Raw genomic sequence first — 16,790 nt, forward strand, 5'->3', positions numbered from 1 at the left:
GGGGGGGGGGCGGGGCTGCGCACTCCGGTGGATCAAAGCAAGTTCGATATAACGCGGTTTCACCTATAACACGGTAAGACTTTTTGGCTCCCGAGGACAGCGTTATATCGAGGTAGAGGTGTAATAGCAAAGAAATGCGTTAGAGTATCTTTTGTTTTAGCTTGTGAATTTTCCCTGTGCTAAGAGGGAGGTTTATCCCTTTTTTTGTAACTTTAAAGTTTTGCCTAGAGGGGAAATCCTCTGTGGTTGGAATCTTTTTGTTACCCTGTAAAGTTATCTTCTATCCTGATTTTACAAAAGTGATTCTTTTACCTTTTCTTTAATTAAAATTCTTCTTTTAAGAACCTGATTGTTTTTCAGTGTCCTAAAGACCAGGGGGGTTGATCTGTGCTCACTTTGTAACCAATTGGTTAGGATATTATTCTCAAGCCTCCCCAGGAAAGGAGGTGTAGGGGCTTGGGGGGATATCTTGGGGGAGGTAGGGCTCCAAGTGGCCCTCCCTGAATGTTTGTTTAAATCACTTGGTGGTGGCAGCGATACTAAGGGCAAGGAAGGAATTTGTGCCTTGGGGAAGTTTTTAACCTAAGCAGGTAGAAATAAGCTTAGGGGGTTTTTCATGCGGGTCCCCACATCTGTACCCTAGAGTGGGGAGGGAACCCTGAGAGTCGTCTAAGAACAAGACTTGGAAGGCCTAGACTGCATGAAACCGCAGTTCCGCTCGGTTCAGCCCTTCTGTTTTCTGAGGTAGATATATGGAGTACCAGACACACAAGGTCGGGGAGGTAATATGGAGTACCATACACTTAACTGTGGGTTGTGTGAGACTAGACTTCTTTCCCAGCCTGCTCTAAAAGCTCAGTCCATATGTTATGTGGAGCCTAAACTCTCCCCTCCCTTGGGTTTGGTTTTATTAAAAAATAAATTAAAAAGAAGTTAAAATGAAACTTTCTCCTGAGGTTTGGCAGCTCCTATGATTCCTCTCTCAGGACTGCTCAGCCCACACACTAGATCAGAGGTGGGCAAACTACGGCCCGCAGGCCACATCCGGCTCACGGAACCCTGGAGCTCCTGGCCCAGGAGGCTAGCCCTGGCCCCTCCCCTGCTAGTCCCCCTTCCCTGCAGCCTCAGCTCACTCCGCTGCCGGCACAATGCTCTGGGCGGCGGGGCTGCGAGCTTCTGACCCAGTGCTCTGTGCTGCACGGCAGTGGCGGTGTGGCTGGCTCCAGCCGGGCAGCGCGACTGTAGCACCGCCAGCTACCGGTGCTCCAGGCAGTGCGGTAAGGGGGCGGGGAGCGCGGGGGGGGGTGGATAGAGGGCAGGGGAGTTTGGGGGTGGGTGGGCAGGGGTCGGGGTGGTCAGAGGACAGGGAATAGGGGGGTTGAATGGGGGTAGGGATTCTGGGGGGCAGTCAGGAATGAGAGGAGGGGTTGGATGGGGCGACGGGGGGGCCAGTCAGGGGCAGTCGTTCCGGGGGCAGTCAGGGGACAGGGAGAAGGGGTGGTTGTATGGGGCAGGGGTCCCCGGGGGTCAGTCAGGAAGGAGGGGGGGGTTGGATGATGTGGCGGGGGTTCCCAGGACAGTCAGGGGACAGGGAGAAGGGGTGGTTGGATGGGGCAGGGATCCCAGGGGGGCTGTCAGGAATGAGAGGAGGGGTTGGATGGGGCGGCGGGGGGCAGTCAGGGGCAGGGATCCCGGGGGGGGTTGGATGGGGCAGGAGTCCCCAAGGGTGGGGCAGATAGGGGGTGGGGGCTGGGCCACGACCCCCTCCCCTAACCGGCCCTCCATACTATTTCCAAAACCCGATGCGGCCCTCAGGCCAAAAAGTTTGCCCACCCCTGCACTAGATCATGTCTCCCCAGTGCCTTTCTGACTTTCCTTATATGTGGCTGGGTTAATGAGCCACCTGCACAGATAATTCAACAAAAGCTCATTTAACCGTCTTCCAGCAGAATCAACACCTGTGTGGAGTGTGTCAGACAAAAACTGCCAGCCTATTATAGAGGATTAGAGCAGAACTAGTTGAACATGAAAGAGGCAAGTTTCTCCACCAATATGTCTCAAAGTGACACACAGTTCCACCTCCAGGAGCAAGAGGGGAGCTTGCTCTCTCTGTTGAGGCTGCCAATAAGAGTGCCAGTTTCATGCAAGTTGCGCTGCTGTTTGTTTTACTCTGGACCATGGAAACTTACATGCACTAGAAATTGGATCAACATTAGCAACCCATTCCACTGGCCAAGAAGCTTGTCTAGTAGAAAGGAAGCAATGAATCAGAGAAGTGCAGTAGGGCATTAGTGTGCATAACATGACAAGTTAGCTCATTCTGAACTGCTGCATGCTGGATAACTTTTGAATAACTCTGCCTATTAATGGTTTGCATGAAGGGAAGCTTAAGGGTTTAGTCCTTTGACAGTAGTAAGAGGAAAATGCAGACAAACCTCACTGCAAAGATTGATGGGGATACATTGTTTCACACCATCTCCACTGTAGCCAGGAAGACAGTTACAAGCAACCTGTGGAAGGAAAAACAAAGCTATTTTGTGGAGCTAAAAACAATAATGAAAATGTACAGTAGTCAAGCAGAACAAAGGGGTGAGAAGGGAGAGAGCATATTTCACCTAATAGTTTAAGGGTGCACTCTGTTCATTCTTTAATAACCAGGTCCTGATTATTAAGAAATCACCTAAGAAAATTCCCCAGCCTTTATATAGGCCAATATGCAATTAACAGCTCCCAGACAGGGAGCCCCCTCTAGTTATCAGTTAGTTACAAGTAGATCCTTCCATATGAAAGGGAAGAAATGCAAATTTTTAGTAAAAAAGATTCACAAGGGAAAGATTACCAATAACCCCAACGGAAAATGACGAACTCGTCTGAGAAAAGGATTTGCTTACCAGATTTGGGCCTGTTTTAGTGCACTCTGCATAGCTGTGGCAATTCCCATTGCGCTCTAGACAGCCATCGATTTCTGCATCAAGAAAGTAGATCCATGTTAACACAGCAGAAACCCAAAGTGGGAGGTGACCAGTGAGTGAAAAACATGACAGAGGAATAGCAAACAGAGCTCCCTCCAGCTGGAGATACAGTCGCACAGCGGCAACTCATCACACCAGCAACCATGAGAGTTTAGTGATGGGGAAACCACAAAAAGTTCCATTCATGACATCCTCTTGGTCTTGAAAATGTGGTTTAGAGCATATGGTGGGGAACAAGGAACTCCTGAGTTCTAATCCAAGGTTTGACCTCGACTTGCCACGTGACTTGTCTCTGTGTCTCAGTCTCCCCTACTATAAAATAGAGCAATAATCCTTACAAGTCTGTAAAGTGGTATCAAGTTGTGCAGTGACATAAGTGCTGACTAGCAGCATTAGCATCTTCCCCAGTTTTAACCAACACCAGACTTGCTTTTATAACTTTCTCAAATTGTGATGCTCCTAAAGATATGTGGACCTTTGGCATTAGGGTCTGGCTCACCATATCAGCATGATTTCACCTCCCTGCAAAGTATTGCTGTCAAAACGTGGATCAGAGCACTCACTCACCCTGGCACAGAGTCCCATCTCCAGCATAGCCTTCCTTACAAGTGCAGGTATTCTCTCCAGCAGAGACGTTAGTACACGTTGCATATATGGAGCAACCACCATTATCAATCGCACATGGATTTATTTCTGTGACCAAAAAACAACAAAGGAAAAGATTTAGCGGGATACATATGGAGTATGGCATATCCAAGCCCAATGGATGACCTTGGAAAGATGGTGTTTTGCAAGTAATGAACTTCACGCAATTTTCCTCAGGCTCAGAGAAAGAAGATATTGCTTCTAAGAGCTAAAGCTTTATTTCTGGGCTTTAAAGTGTCTCTTATTTCCTTGTTGTAACAAAAAATATTAAACCATTTTCAATCAAAGATTGTTTTTGATGAAGCTAAAGCTCTTTTATAGACACAGATGACTAATAAAGATGCTACTGAGGCTGATGCTGAAGATGAGCTATCAAATTAATTGGTATAAGAATTTGATTAGCTAACAACTGATTGCTCTGAAGTACTTGCTGTGTGAATAGCTACAAACTATGCCAGAAAAAAAAGCAGCATGCCTGATTAAAATAAAGCTTTTTGGTCTGTACAACTAATCTGGTGAGATCAATACCAAAGGCGAGCTATTACATTCACTGGCACTGTCACTTGATTAGCTTGGAATTTATTGCTTAAAGTGCCTAGTCTTTGCATAATTACAAATTATGTCAGAAAAAGCAATGTGATTCTGTTAGAATATTGTACTTTAAATCGTTTTGTTCTTTATATCTAGCAGATTTCAACCCCATGGTGTCTTGAGTTGCGCGTTTGGTTTTTTGGGGAGGGTGGCAGGGGTGGGGAAGGGGGGAGAAGGTTAATAAATGTGTTTGTCCTAGAGAGTCTTGTTTCAGTAGTATTTATTGAGCAAGGCAGCATTTTCATGAAATGGTCAAATAATAGACTAAAATTCTAGACAATCTAAGAAGGTATATTCTATGGACCTGATCCATCACTGCCATCTGTTGAGTGTCTGGAACTATTTGGAACTATTCTGGAAATAATTCAGCTAATTCACATACCATTCCCTTTATCCGCTTGAGCAATAGGAACGGTTCCCTTTCCGGTCTAGACACGTCAAAAGGGTTGCATTAAGGTCCTGGAAACCCTCTGTACAGAAGTCAATAGGAGGTTCTGCACTTTGGGGCAACAGGGTTTTTGTGATCCTGCCCTGGGTAACGTTTTAGCATGCATTCAACCTTGCAATGCTTTCACAAACTAAAACCAGAATCTTACAGCTATGAAAGCAAGAAACCTTTGTGATCGCTCATTTGTGTAGCCTATGCTGGCACTCGAGCACACTTGGAAACACTGCATGTATGTTGGAAATACCTGAGCAATATGTTCCATTCCCAGTGTATCCAGCAGAGCAGGAGCAAATAGGCAGGGAATCCACAGAGCCATTAATGCAACTGAAACGACCAAGGAAGAGAGTGAACAATGACATTCTCGCCTTAATCTTACACCTGGTGATAGACTTCACTATTACACAATATAGCTACTATGGCAGCTAGATATTATGATAAGAGGCAAGTTGGATAGAATATGAGAAACAAAATCAAGCAGTTAAGCTTTTCTTTACAATGCCAAAAACTAATCCAAATACTTCATGCACAGAGTAACAGCTGCAAGGGACAGTTATCAAGAAAAGAGCACTATGCTTAGTGCATGAAGCACACTGGGCTTGTGAACACCATTCTGTACCTCTGTAGACGCTGGAGCTGCATTAAAGAAGGTTGCCCTATTCCATTACAGTACTTCAGGTATAGAATGAAAATATAAGGGACTGAATAGCTCAGCTGTCAATAGGCTATGGAGCCCTTTCTCTCTAAGTCACTGTTTTTAACCTGGCCCAGGTCAGCAGGGACGGAAGGTCGTTACTATTGGATGTCTTTCTGGTGCATATGTGAAGTGAGTTGGCTTTAGCCCTGTTCCTAGCAAGCCAGTGAGTCTCCATCTCAAAAACACTGCTTTAATAGGCACTGCTTATCCTTACTATCAGCAATATCAGCAGAGAGGCCAAAGACTGACCGAGCATGGAGACTGGGAGACCTTTTTACTCCTAGAGGTGGCCCCTCCAGGTCATTGTAGAGGGTCCTTAATGGGACAGTGGGTTGCCAGTGGGGTAAGTTGGCATTTCTGCTGTCTTACCTGGGCCTGTTCAGTCTAGAACCTGTCACCTGTACTTAAAGGTTCACTGAATACGTACAACACCCCCATTCCCCAATCCTAAAAGTCTCTTCTAGTTAATACTGTTAAACCTACTGTGACAAAACTGTGTCCTTGTCTCCATGGGTCCCACGTTTCCTGGTGGATTTCGCTAGCCTCAGAGGCTCACTGTGACCCTCCATGTAGCCCTTCTCTCTCTAGAGGCAAGGGTCCCAGTCTACTGAGCCATTTTCAACATAAGTCAATGAGGGAGGTGAGGAGAAGCTACCCTCCCTTGCACAGTCTCTGTTGTCTCCCAGTCTCAGTGATTAATGGGGGGGGCAAAAAGGGGGGAGCCCAGGGACCCTAATAGTATCAGCTATGGTAGCTGACTTTTTAGAAACAGGACACGTACAATTCCCTGGGCCACTTCCCCACAGCAGCCCACACTTCCTCAAGATCCACTTCACCCTTACCTCAGGGCCTCCTTCCCTGTGCCTGATATGGTTTGTACTGCTCAGTCTCTCCAACAGCGTGACTTCCTCCTACAGCTCCTGACACATGCCCCCACCTGATTAATTGGGAGGCTTTAAACTAGTTTCAGATAGCCCCTGATTGGCTTCAGGTGTCCCAATCAACCTAGCTGTCCTCCCTGCCTTCTGGAAAGATCTTAATTGGCCCCAGGTGTCTTAATTGACCTGGAGCAGCTGGGATTTGTTTAGCCTGGGGCTAATATATCTGTCTCCCATTACTTTACTATAGCCATCTGGCCTTGCTCCATCACACTACTTAACGTTAGGACCAATTGCCACGTTTTAACATTGTGTGAGTCTTCCAGTAACCAGCCAGACTTTGCTCAGAGCTCAGCTGAGTGCCAGAATTTTTCAGTTCTTAATTTCAACCCGCCTGCTTGTCTCATTTCTAGAAGGGGGATGTAATTTGAAATTAATGTGCCTGCAAATGAAGCATGATTCAGCTTAGGAGCAGTCTGCCTTCTGTCTCCACGCCACAGATTGTGCTTGGGAAGGGTTCATACACATACACACTCCTCCAGAGAAAGAATAGGGGATTTAAATGCAAGATGTGTTCAAAGGGTGGAATAAATAATTATGTAGGTGCTTAATTAGTATATAGTGTTCAGTTCCCCACGCCAACCTTCCATGTTTTTACAAACACAAAGTCAAGTCCATGTAAAACAGCCACAAACACACTGCTTTATGTCCTTGGCACCAAGGTTGTACTTACTTAGCCATCAGGTGGCAAGTGTTGTTACACAAATCAGTCCCAATTCCTGCAAGAGAAAACAAACATAGCTTCACTTTCCAGTCTACTAACAGCTCCACCATTTCAGCAGTCTAGGATAAAAAACTTAAAATGGACTCTGTTTGGTCGGATGTATTGACTGGGCATCAAAAGTCAGGTTACTGTGGGGTGGGGAGAGGTGCCGAGGCATTAATGCATGCCAGCCCCCTGCTCCGCTTTGGCTGCCTCCTACCTGCAGGCAGGCTCCTTTGTCAGGCTGCAGCAGCTCCCGTCCCAGCCCCAGAGCAGAGGGAGCCCAGCTGGGGGGTAGGGATGGAGGTGTAGACAATCCAGCAAGCAACAGGGGGAAGGGGGATAGGAGCAAGTGATGTGGGCGTGGCTTTAGGGGAAGTGGTGGAGCAGGGGTGGGGCCTTGGGTGAAGAGGTGGAGCAGGGGCGGGGTGTCAGGTGTCCCATTTCCAGCAATTAGAAAGGGGCCAACCCTATCATCATATGGTGCCAAAGGGGGGAAGAAAATCAATCAAAAACTACCAATCAGGGTCACTGAAATATTTAGCTGTATCACAAACTAACAAAATCAAGCCATGCTCAGCAGTCACCCTGCCTCTGTGAAAAGAACCTTACACTGCACGTGCCTCCCTCAGTCACTTACTTCTTTCACAGGTGATGCCCTCCCAACCTTGGAAACATTTGCAGCTCCCATCTCCGTGCAAGCCATCATTACAGATTCCATTTCTGCAAGTGCACACTGTGGAGAAACACCATGCCATTGTCAAACCAGCTAGCTCTAATGCGCAAAGAGAAGTCTGGTACTTCGTAAATCAATACATTGCTACATGTGAGAGATGAAGTTTTAGTTTCTTTAAGAAAAATATTAAGGGAACGTTAGTGCTTGTGTGAGCAGTGCCAGATTAAAAGGTCTGGGAATGGAAGTTCTCTAGTACTGTATCCACAACACAGATACAGTTCAGGCAGTGGCAATGCAAGTGTCCCACAAACTGCCCTACAAAACATGGAGGAGCTCATTCTTCCCTGTGTGAGTTCAATGGCAGTTCCAAGTTTCAAAAGCAACTGTGAATTCACCTGATTTACAACCCGCTCCGTATCTGCCCACTTCACACATCTCACAGGCTGTGCCGTGGAAGCCTTCATGACAGCGACACTCCCCGCTGCCAGTAATGCCGTCCTGGCACACTCCATTCCCAGAACACGAGCTGCCTGGCTTTCCTGGGCACATCTCACACATATGTCCATAGTAACCTGGACAGCAGATAGAGACCTTTGAGAAAGGACACAATAGGCTGGAGTAAGGCATCTCAAGGGATAGAAAATGCTACATTATCAAAATCATCCCTCTTTGGCCCATGTATAGTATTTACATAGCTACTATATTCATTTTATCCTTTGATAATTGCTGATTATGACGACATACTAGCAGCAAATATGCTGTTAGGCTTGTCTCATATGTCCATGTTAATTGACAGTAGCTGCTAAGTTTATTAAAGACTGTGGTGAGTTGAAAATAGCATATCTGTTAACCCTGCCTTGACACACAAATAAATCAGTTTAGGTTTTATGCTCTGAAATTCCATTTCAACACCTTTCACTTGGGTCTACAAGAAGCACTACAGGCAAGAAAATCAAGAGAGACTCTCTAGTTACTATTTAGCAATGTGATATTAAAAGGAATTATATTAATAAAAATAAAATATACCCTCTATATAAGAATGTGAGTATATTACCTATAATACAAACGTACAGTAAGCACACAAAATAACTAGATGACATTTCATTCATTATAAAGAGGGGGTAAGAATTGTGGAATTTAAAAACCAGATTACAGAAAAGATGGGTGCTACTGAACAGTTTGTACTAGTTTCAGAACTTGGTTATAATGGTGTAAATCTGAAGAAATTATTTCAATTAATGTAATTGAGATCAGAATTTGGCACTTTATGAGGCTGACAAATTAAAACAAGGGAGAACAAATTTAAGACCAGCAAACACACAGTGCTGCTGGAGGTTAGAAAAAATGTTTTTAGAGAGAATTAGTAATAAAAGAGTAGAATGGAAGACAATAATGGAAGAAGTAACCAGGAATTTATCCAAAAGCAAAGCTATACTGTCACTCAGAAGAAAACAATCCGTGTTTGACATATATTGAAAGGTGCATAGACCCTATTGGAGTATGGACACTTTCCAGTTGAAAATATTGTTATGCTAGAAGGTGTTAATGGCTGCCATCAAGCAGGTCTTTGGATCTATAGACAATCACAGATCTGGTTAAAGGGGAGGAGTGTGCTAAACTAAAAGGAAGGAGCAACTAAATACCACTTTCTATAGTGATAGATGGAAAGAATAAGAGGCTACTGCCCAAGGCCCTGGACATGATGGCTAACCCTGAGCAGGACCAACCCATGTATCTTGAGGGAGTTTCCCTGGAACTGGTTGCAAATGCAGGGGCTAGAGGATTGTTTGGGGAATTGTGTGTGTTAGGGCTAGTCTACATTGCCACGGCAGCGCTTTAACGTGGCTTGTGTAGTCGCGGCAGAGCGCTGGGAGAGAGCTCTATCCCCTGGCTGCCGTGGCCATGCCCCGCCTGGCTGTGCTAGGTCCCAGTAGCCTCCTGCCATGGGGAAGGGAGGTTGCAAACACCTTGCACTGCCCATAATCCCTCCATTCCCAGATGGTTCAGAGCCCTATACAAAAGCCTGCACTAGACGCTGGTGTGAATTTGGACACATGCACATACATCTAGTGAACAGACCAAGTATCACTGACATTTTTCTATCTAAGATGTTTATCACTGAAATCTGTCCCCCCCACCCCCCCCAAAAAACCAGAATATTTTTGAAAAATCATTTAAATTACTTTGACATTTTTCTGTTTACAAATTTTCAATTTTCAACAAAAGAAAAAAAAGCACCTATTGGTTGTTCCCAGGGATTTTTGTTTTGTTTTGTTTTCATTTTTTGTATTGTCAATTTCAATTGGTCAGCTTAGTCACACAATTTAGTTTGCAAAAATTTACGCATTAGAGAACAAACTGTTGTTATGGGCTGGGTGAAATCTTGTTATGGGTTGAGTTAAAACCCCATTGAGACTGGTAGATGGGAACTCCTCCTTCAGTTAACATAACTGTAAACCTAAGTCCCACCTAAGACAAAAGGTATGTGTGAACCCACACAGGAGTTTTTCCTGAGTATTGCTCTGGGAATGGGAGTAGGGGAGGGAAGAGAGACAAGAACAGACAGAGGGAGAGAGCCCAAGCATGGTGGCTGACCCTGAAAGAACCTGGGAAGAGGTTTTTGGGTCAGGGTGCAGGCGAAGAGAGTTCTTGTGGTGCTGTGAGCAAGAGAAGCTGTTTCCTGCTATTTGATTCCATTTGCATTCAGACACACAGGCCTTTTATATAAACAAAACTGCATCAGAGAAAATATCAGACTCTTTCAAATTCTACTCCCAACTGGAACGGCCACAGGGCCCCAATCTTTGACTAGCCTTTCAGGTCCAAAGGGGTAATATTAATACATGAAAATTTGGAAAACTGTTACAAAAATACCCAATGGAACAAAAACTCTGCCAAATGTACTGAAATCTCTGCAAGTTTATTTTTTTCAGGACCCGCCCACAGACCCCTATTTGTATGAAAATGCCATAAGATTTGACTGACAATAATTTTCAGATGATTGTGAAAATGTAGATTAAAATCTGAACTTACTAAGGAAACTTTAACACAGGTGAAATAACAACCAACTACTGAAAATTCAGACTTATGTAAACAGTGTGGCATCTTCTCTTCTCCTGGAGTTTCCTGCAGATAAAATTAAAAAAATATTATAACCCAGCAGCCCATCAAAGCAGGCATATATCAGAGCCAGCCCATTCACGGGTGAAACAGGAAAAACAACACTATTTATCCTGTCTGTAAGAACGGCAATAAGAACTCAACAATGCCAGAGCTGAGAACAAACCAGCATACCAGGCCCTGATGTGTAGTAACTCCAGATGACTAAAATCCTCAGTTTTATTCTCCATAAAACCAATACGTCTGCCTGTAAAAGAGAAAGCTCTTGGCATGCTTTTTGGCATGTAATGAATTAGATAAACCAATAGTGCCAGACGTCACCACTGTGTAATGCAGTACTGCCGCCAGCAGGAAGAACTTGATTGTTTTTCAAACATTTGTCAGCCTTTGAAACACAAAGTGGCAAGTCAGAGTGGCAAGTGAACCCACCTGTGTGATCCTCACTAACAGTTTAGTCTGGAAAAACTGGTTTTCCCTAACAACAGTGTTGGAAAAACAAGAGATCTGAGGCCAAATCCTACTCACTGATACTGGTGTGAGATGGCCATTGAAGTCAGTGGAAGTTCCACTGCATTAAATAGACCAGAATTTGGGCCCAGGTAATACCTTGTGATGTGCTGCTGTTCAGAGGGCCAGCACAAGGAATATTCACCACTTAAGCCCTCAAAATAAGACTGAAATGAGACTTAGTAGTGCCTAAGCACTGTGCTAGCCCCTCTGCACAACTGTATATTCCATCCCCAAGTGCCATGAATACAGGGCTGATTACACTGAAATGCATTCACTTATCGTAACCCTCTCCCAGCACACACTGTGTTTGGAAGCCCAGAACACGAGAATCCGTCCCCCTCCCCCAAGATGTCAGGCAAGGTCTCAATGTGTACCCCATAAGTGGAGGACACAGTTTAAATGGTTGCACTGGGATTGCTTCAGACTAAGTCACTGGAAAGGGAAGACATTGCAGGGTGGATGTGTGGATATAAAAGTGGGGAAATTGTTCTGCTTGGAGCCAGTGAAGATAAATGTATTCTTTTCAGTGCATCAGCCCCCTCTCCTCCATCCCCAAACTCCACCTCCCTCGCCCCCTTTCTCTCCCATATCCCTCCATCCAACCAATGTAGGCAATAATCTCACACTCTCCACCAGCCTCTACTTGGCCACTGGCCTTTCCCTCTTCACAGAGGTGCTCTGGGCTCTTCTCTGACTCCACTGCCACTATGTATTCAGGGTTTAATCATTGCAGCATCTGATCTGAGCTACGGATGTGGCGCATCCCCCCCCCCCCCGGCTCACATGAGGGGTTGGGAATTTCCCAGAGCTCCCTCTTCTACTGGCACAGGGCCTTTCAGCACCAGCCTAAATAAAGTAGCTGGCAGAGACCCAAGGATCAACGAATTCCCTAAAAGGCAGATGGGAACACAGTGCTGGATTAAGACCATGCTCAATGGGTTCCCTACTCTAGATTGCATGTTCTAAAGAGATCCTTCAATTCAAGCACAGCGTGGATATTGGCCCCATGAGAAGATTCAGGGTGTCATATTCTCCAGCTGGAACAGCCCACATTTGCCCTTGATCCATCAGTTGTTACGCATGAACAATGAGGACAGGAAACACCTCTCTTTTTTCTTTAATAAATATAAGGGAAGAATGGGCAAATAGTGCGTTGGCCTCTTGCTTGCCATCACTTACCTCCACAACTCTCACCGCTGAAAACAAAACTGCTTTCCCCGAACCACATGCAAGGGTGTGAAACGAATCAGAGACTTACCGCCAGGACCGATCCGGAAGGACACTTGATCCCCTTGTCACACTTAGCACATCTTGACTAGGGGACAAGAAACAGGAGAAGTCACACACAGTCCCTTTTAAAATGTCCTACTAAAATGCTAGTTTTAAAGTGTTCCGCAAATCGTCATATAGAGAGAGGACAATGAATCGAGATGTTAAATTCACTGGCTCAAAACAACGAACTGAGCAAATAATGATTCAGGTAGCGAAATCCTGGCTATTATGGGTTTGTTTCATGCAATGTCTTATTTTTAACATGGAACTGTGAACACAAACACTGCTGCCAGAATGTAACATGAAACAAAATCCTCCTCCTTAGCACGGCCACAGATATGCAATGTAATTTCTCAGCTATAGCAATGTATGGAGCTACGTCTATGGCAGTTTATTGAACTACACCTAAAAGTACAGGGCCCGATCCTAAGAGATGCCGAGCCCCCACAACTCCCCAGTGCCTCGGAGTTGCAGTTGGCTCAACAGTGTCAGCGTCAGGCTTACAGGGAGCATCTGCTCTGTACAGAGGTATAGTTGAGATTAGCTGGTTCAGGCCATCATGATGTGACCGAGTTAAGGAGACTTTAAATCAGAGCTCTCTAATGCTGTGATTATCTTTATGTAAAGCTAATTACCTTCTGAATCACTGTGGTATTGGCAGTGCAACGATTTTTCTGAATCTGTAGAACCCCAGAAACCCCAATCAACATCCCATTCTTGGTTTCGAAAAATTTACCGTCTAAGCGGACGTTGTTTACAAATGTCTGCAAAGAGAAGAAGAGAGTCTGGTTAAAAATCAGAAAGCTAGGATGCCACTATGATAACAACAGAGCCACCATATAACTAACAAGGGCCTTTCATCCTACAGCATCCAGCTGCTTTCAAACTGTATATTTTGCTCATCTACCACTGGGATGGTTGCCTCAGCTATTCTACACGCACAAACTTCTCTAGTAAAAATTACAGTGGATTTTTTTTTAAGGTAGACAGAATATAATTACCCAAGATGCAAATCAAACAGAACACTGGCGTCAACTGCACTAACTCTTATAAAGAGTGACATGAGTGCTTCAGTGACAGGTGCTGAGGAACTCTTTTTTTTTTTTTTTTTTTTTTTTAAACATCTCATCCAAAAGATGATGCCCCAGCAATAGCACCCCAAAGTGTGTTCTGGGGACTCTCAGCATCACACCTAATGAATAATCACCACCACTTGCTGCAGTCCTTTGGTTGACCAGGAAGATCTCCTAGCTAAAAACTGAGCAGACCTGAAACATGCTTGGCTTAGTTTAGTTCTGACAAGCTCACTAACTGAAGTAGTTACAGGTACAGGTCACCTAATACCCTCCAGAATAATACAAATTAATCTTACATTAGAAAGCATTCTATCCTAATAGACTGCCTCTGCTCTAAAGTTTGAGAGCTGACTGATATATTTCCACTGCTTGCTGTTTTAGAAGGGAAGATTTCATGACTCACAGAAAGCATGGGGAAAAAAGGATAACACCACGGGAAAATGTTGTATGATTATTATTCAGAATACTAATACTTAGCTCTTCTATATTGTTTTTCATCCATAAATCTCATTTTTATTTTTATTTATTTATTTTTTTTACAGCTAGCTGGGAAATTAGTTTTCTTTGAATTTATTTTGTTTTTTCTTAAAAAAAACTGCAAAAGAAAGTGCTGGACTGATGGCACTTAAGAGTAAATTGTTATGACTATGCACAGCATGGAGATGGCTACCATGGCCTCAATCAGGAGGAATGAGCTTTATAAGTGAAAGGACAATTCATTCTTCATGGCTCACTCTGAACCTGGCCTCCCTGCTGAGACGGGCAATAAGAGGGTGTGGATGGGGCACAATTTCTATGATGGTTTTTTTTAAGTGATCAGAACACCTGTAGTGTACTGACAGCCAGTCCACTGGACACAGAATAGACCCAGCAACTCACTTCACACAGGCTTCTCAACTGATTCAGATGGGAGCAATTTTTGGTCACTACCATTCTGAACTACATTTGAACCAGTAACCTAGAAATGGAAGCCTACGTATCGTAGTACAGCCCAAGTTTTAATTAAGAACAAAAGAACGGCCATACTGGGTCAGACCAATGGTCCATCTAGCCCAGTATCCTGTCTTACAACAGTGGCCAATGCCAGGTGCTTCAGAGGAAATGAACAGAACAGGTAATCATCAAGTGATCCATCCCCTGTCGCCCATTCCCAGCTTCTGGCAAACAGAAGCTAGGGACACTTCAGAGCATGGTTTTGCATTCCTGATCATCCTGGCTAATAGCCATTGTGTAAAGAAACAATTCCTTTTGTTTGTTTTAAACCTGCTGCTTATTAATTTCATTGGGTGACCCCTAGTTCTTGTGTTATGAAGAGTAAATAAAACTTCCTTATTTACTTTCTCCACACCAGTCATGATTTTATAGACCTCTATCATATCTCCCCTCAGTCATCTCTTTTCCAAAGTGAAAAGTCCCAGTCTTATTAATCTCTCCTCATATAGAAGCTGTTCCATACCCCATATCATTTTTGTTGCCTTTTTTTGTACCTTTTCCAATTCCAATATATCTTTTTTAAGATGGGGTGACCACATCTGCATGCAGTATTCAAGATGTGGACGTACCACGGATTTATATAGTGGCATTATATTTTGGGTCTTATTCTCTCTTTCCTAATGAATCCTAACATTCTATTAGCTTTTTTGACTGCCACTGCACATTGAGTGGATGTTTTCAGAGAACTATCCACAATGACTCCAAGATCTCTTCCTTGAGTGGTAACAGCTAATTTAGACCCCATCATTTTATATGTCTAGTTGGGATTATGTTTTCCAATGTGTATTACTTTGCACTTATCAACATGGAATTTCATCTGCCATTTTGTTGCCCAGTCATCCAGTTTTGTGAGATCCCTTTGTAACTCTTAGCAGTCTGCCTGGGACTTAACTATCTTGAGTAGTTTTGTATCATCTGCAGATTTTGCCACCTCACTGTTTACCCCTTTTTCCAGATAATTTATGAGTATGTTGAACAGTACTGGTCCAAGTACAGACCTCTGGGGGACCCCACTAGTTACCTCTCTCCATTCTGAAAACTGATAATTTATTCCTACCCTTTGTTTCCTATTTTTTAACCAGTTGCCGATCCATGAGAGGGCCTTCCCTCTTACCCCATGACAGCTTACTTTGCTAAAGACCCTTTGGTGAGGGACCCTGTCAAAGACTTTCCGAAAATCTCAAGTACACTATATCCCCTGGATCGTCCTTGTCCACACGCTTCTTGGCCCTCTCAAAGAATTCTAGTAGATTGGTGAGGCATGATTTCACTTTACAAAAACCATATTGACTCTTCCCCAACAAATTGTGCAACGGCATCCTACAACAGCAGGTAAAACCCTCCCATTCTTACCTGGTTGTTGTTTTTATAAAACATTAGCCAGTAGGAGAATCCTAACATTGTGCTTTTATGGACTCCATTTTTCAAGTCTGTAGAGGAGAGCTTCTCTCCAAGTAAAACATGGTACTGCACAGTGTCATTATCCTGGAATTCAAGACCAGTAGGAAGCAAAACATTTAGCCTATTATTGTTTCATAAACAGGTATTAGGTAGCTAGAGGTAAGTACAGTGTAGAAAGAACTGTAAGTCCACAAGTCTTAGGTATGTCCATAATCTGAAAACCAGCTCTAGAACTAAGTCCAACCACCCTGTAAGACTGGGTTTGTTCAAAAACCCAGAAAGGTGTTAGGAAACCTTTCTAAGGGATTGGACAATTACCTGAATCATAAGCACTGTCCATGAGTTTAGAAATTTTGTTGGATCTGCCTACCTGCAAAGCTAATTTTAAATGTAATGAGTCCAGATATTGAAAATGGCCAACACTATGTAGCAGTGGCCATTTTAAATATGGTCTGGCAAATTCCTTATATGGTGCTCCACCTGACTCCATTGTCAAGCCCAGAGAACCCCTTCCCTTTCACTCTCCCCTGCAGAGACACCTTCCTGCCATGCTTTCTAATGTCAGACATCTCCACCCACCACCACTCCACCTCCTCCCATGCCTCCTCTTCTTTCTGCTGTGCTTCCCTGTCATTACCCTTGTTGATCCCAGAGAGCCCTCTCTCCTGCTGCAGCTGCTGGAGTCCAGAATCAAGCTCAGCAGGTGATGGTTAGCAGTATGGAAACAGGACTTCTCCTGGCCATTCTATAC

At 44.2% G+C, this 16,790-nt stretch overlaps 1 protein-coding gene across 1 annotated transcript in view; it reads right to left on the minus strand.

Moving 5' to 3' along the window:
* Positions 1 to 16,790, minus strand: part of STAB1 (stabilin 1) — a 105,807-nt gene that overhangs the window by 27,088 nt on the left and 61,929 nt on the right. The window contains exons 35-45 of the mRNA XM_026656712.2: positions 15,992 to 16,123; positions 13,205 to 13,333; positions 12,556 to 12,612; positions 10,701 to 10,793; positions 8,063 to 8,258; positions 7,632 to 7,727; positions 6,962 to 7,007; positions 4,901 to 4,980; positions 3,540 to 3,665; positions 2,892 to 2,965; positions 2,436 to 2,510 (exon numbers count right to left, since the gene is read on the minus strand). Coding sequence (XP_026512497.1) covers positions 2,436 to 2,510; positions 2,892 to 2,965; positions 3,540 to 3,665; positions 4,901 to 4,980; positions 6,962 to 7,007; positions 7,632 to 7,727; positions 8,063 to 8,258; positions 10,701 to 10,793; positions 12,556 to 12,612; positions 13,205 to 13,333; positions 15,992 to 16,123 — 1,104 coding nt within the window. The remainder of the gene's footprint in view (positions 1 to 2,435; positions 2,511 to 2,891; positions 2,966 to 3,539; positions 3,666 to 4,900; positions 4,981 to 6,961; positions 7,008 to 7,631; positions 7,728 to 8,062; positions 8,259 to 10,700; positions 10,794 to 12,555; positions 12,613 to 13,204; positions 13,334 to 15,991; positions 16,124 to 16,790) is intronic.

This window comes from Terrapene carolina, unplaced genomic scaffold, assembly GCF_002925995.2.
Source record: "Terrapene carolina triunguis isolate 2854851 unplaced genomic scaffold, T_m_triunguis-2.0 Scaffold232, whole genome shotgun sequence".
NCBI lineage: Eukaryota > Metazoa > Chordata > Testudines > Emydidae > Terrapene > Terrapene triunguis.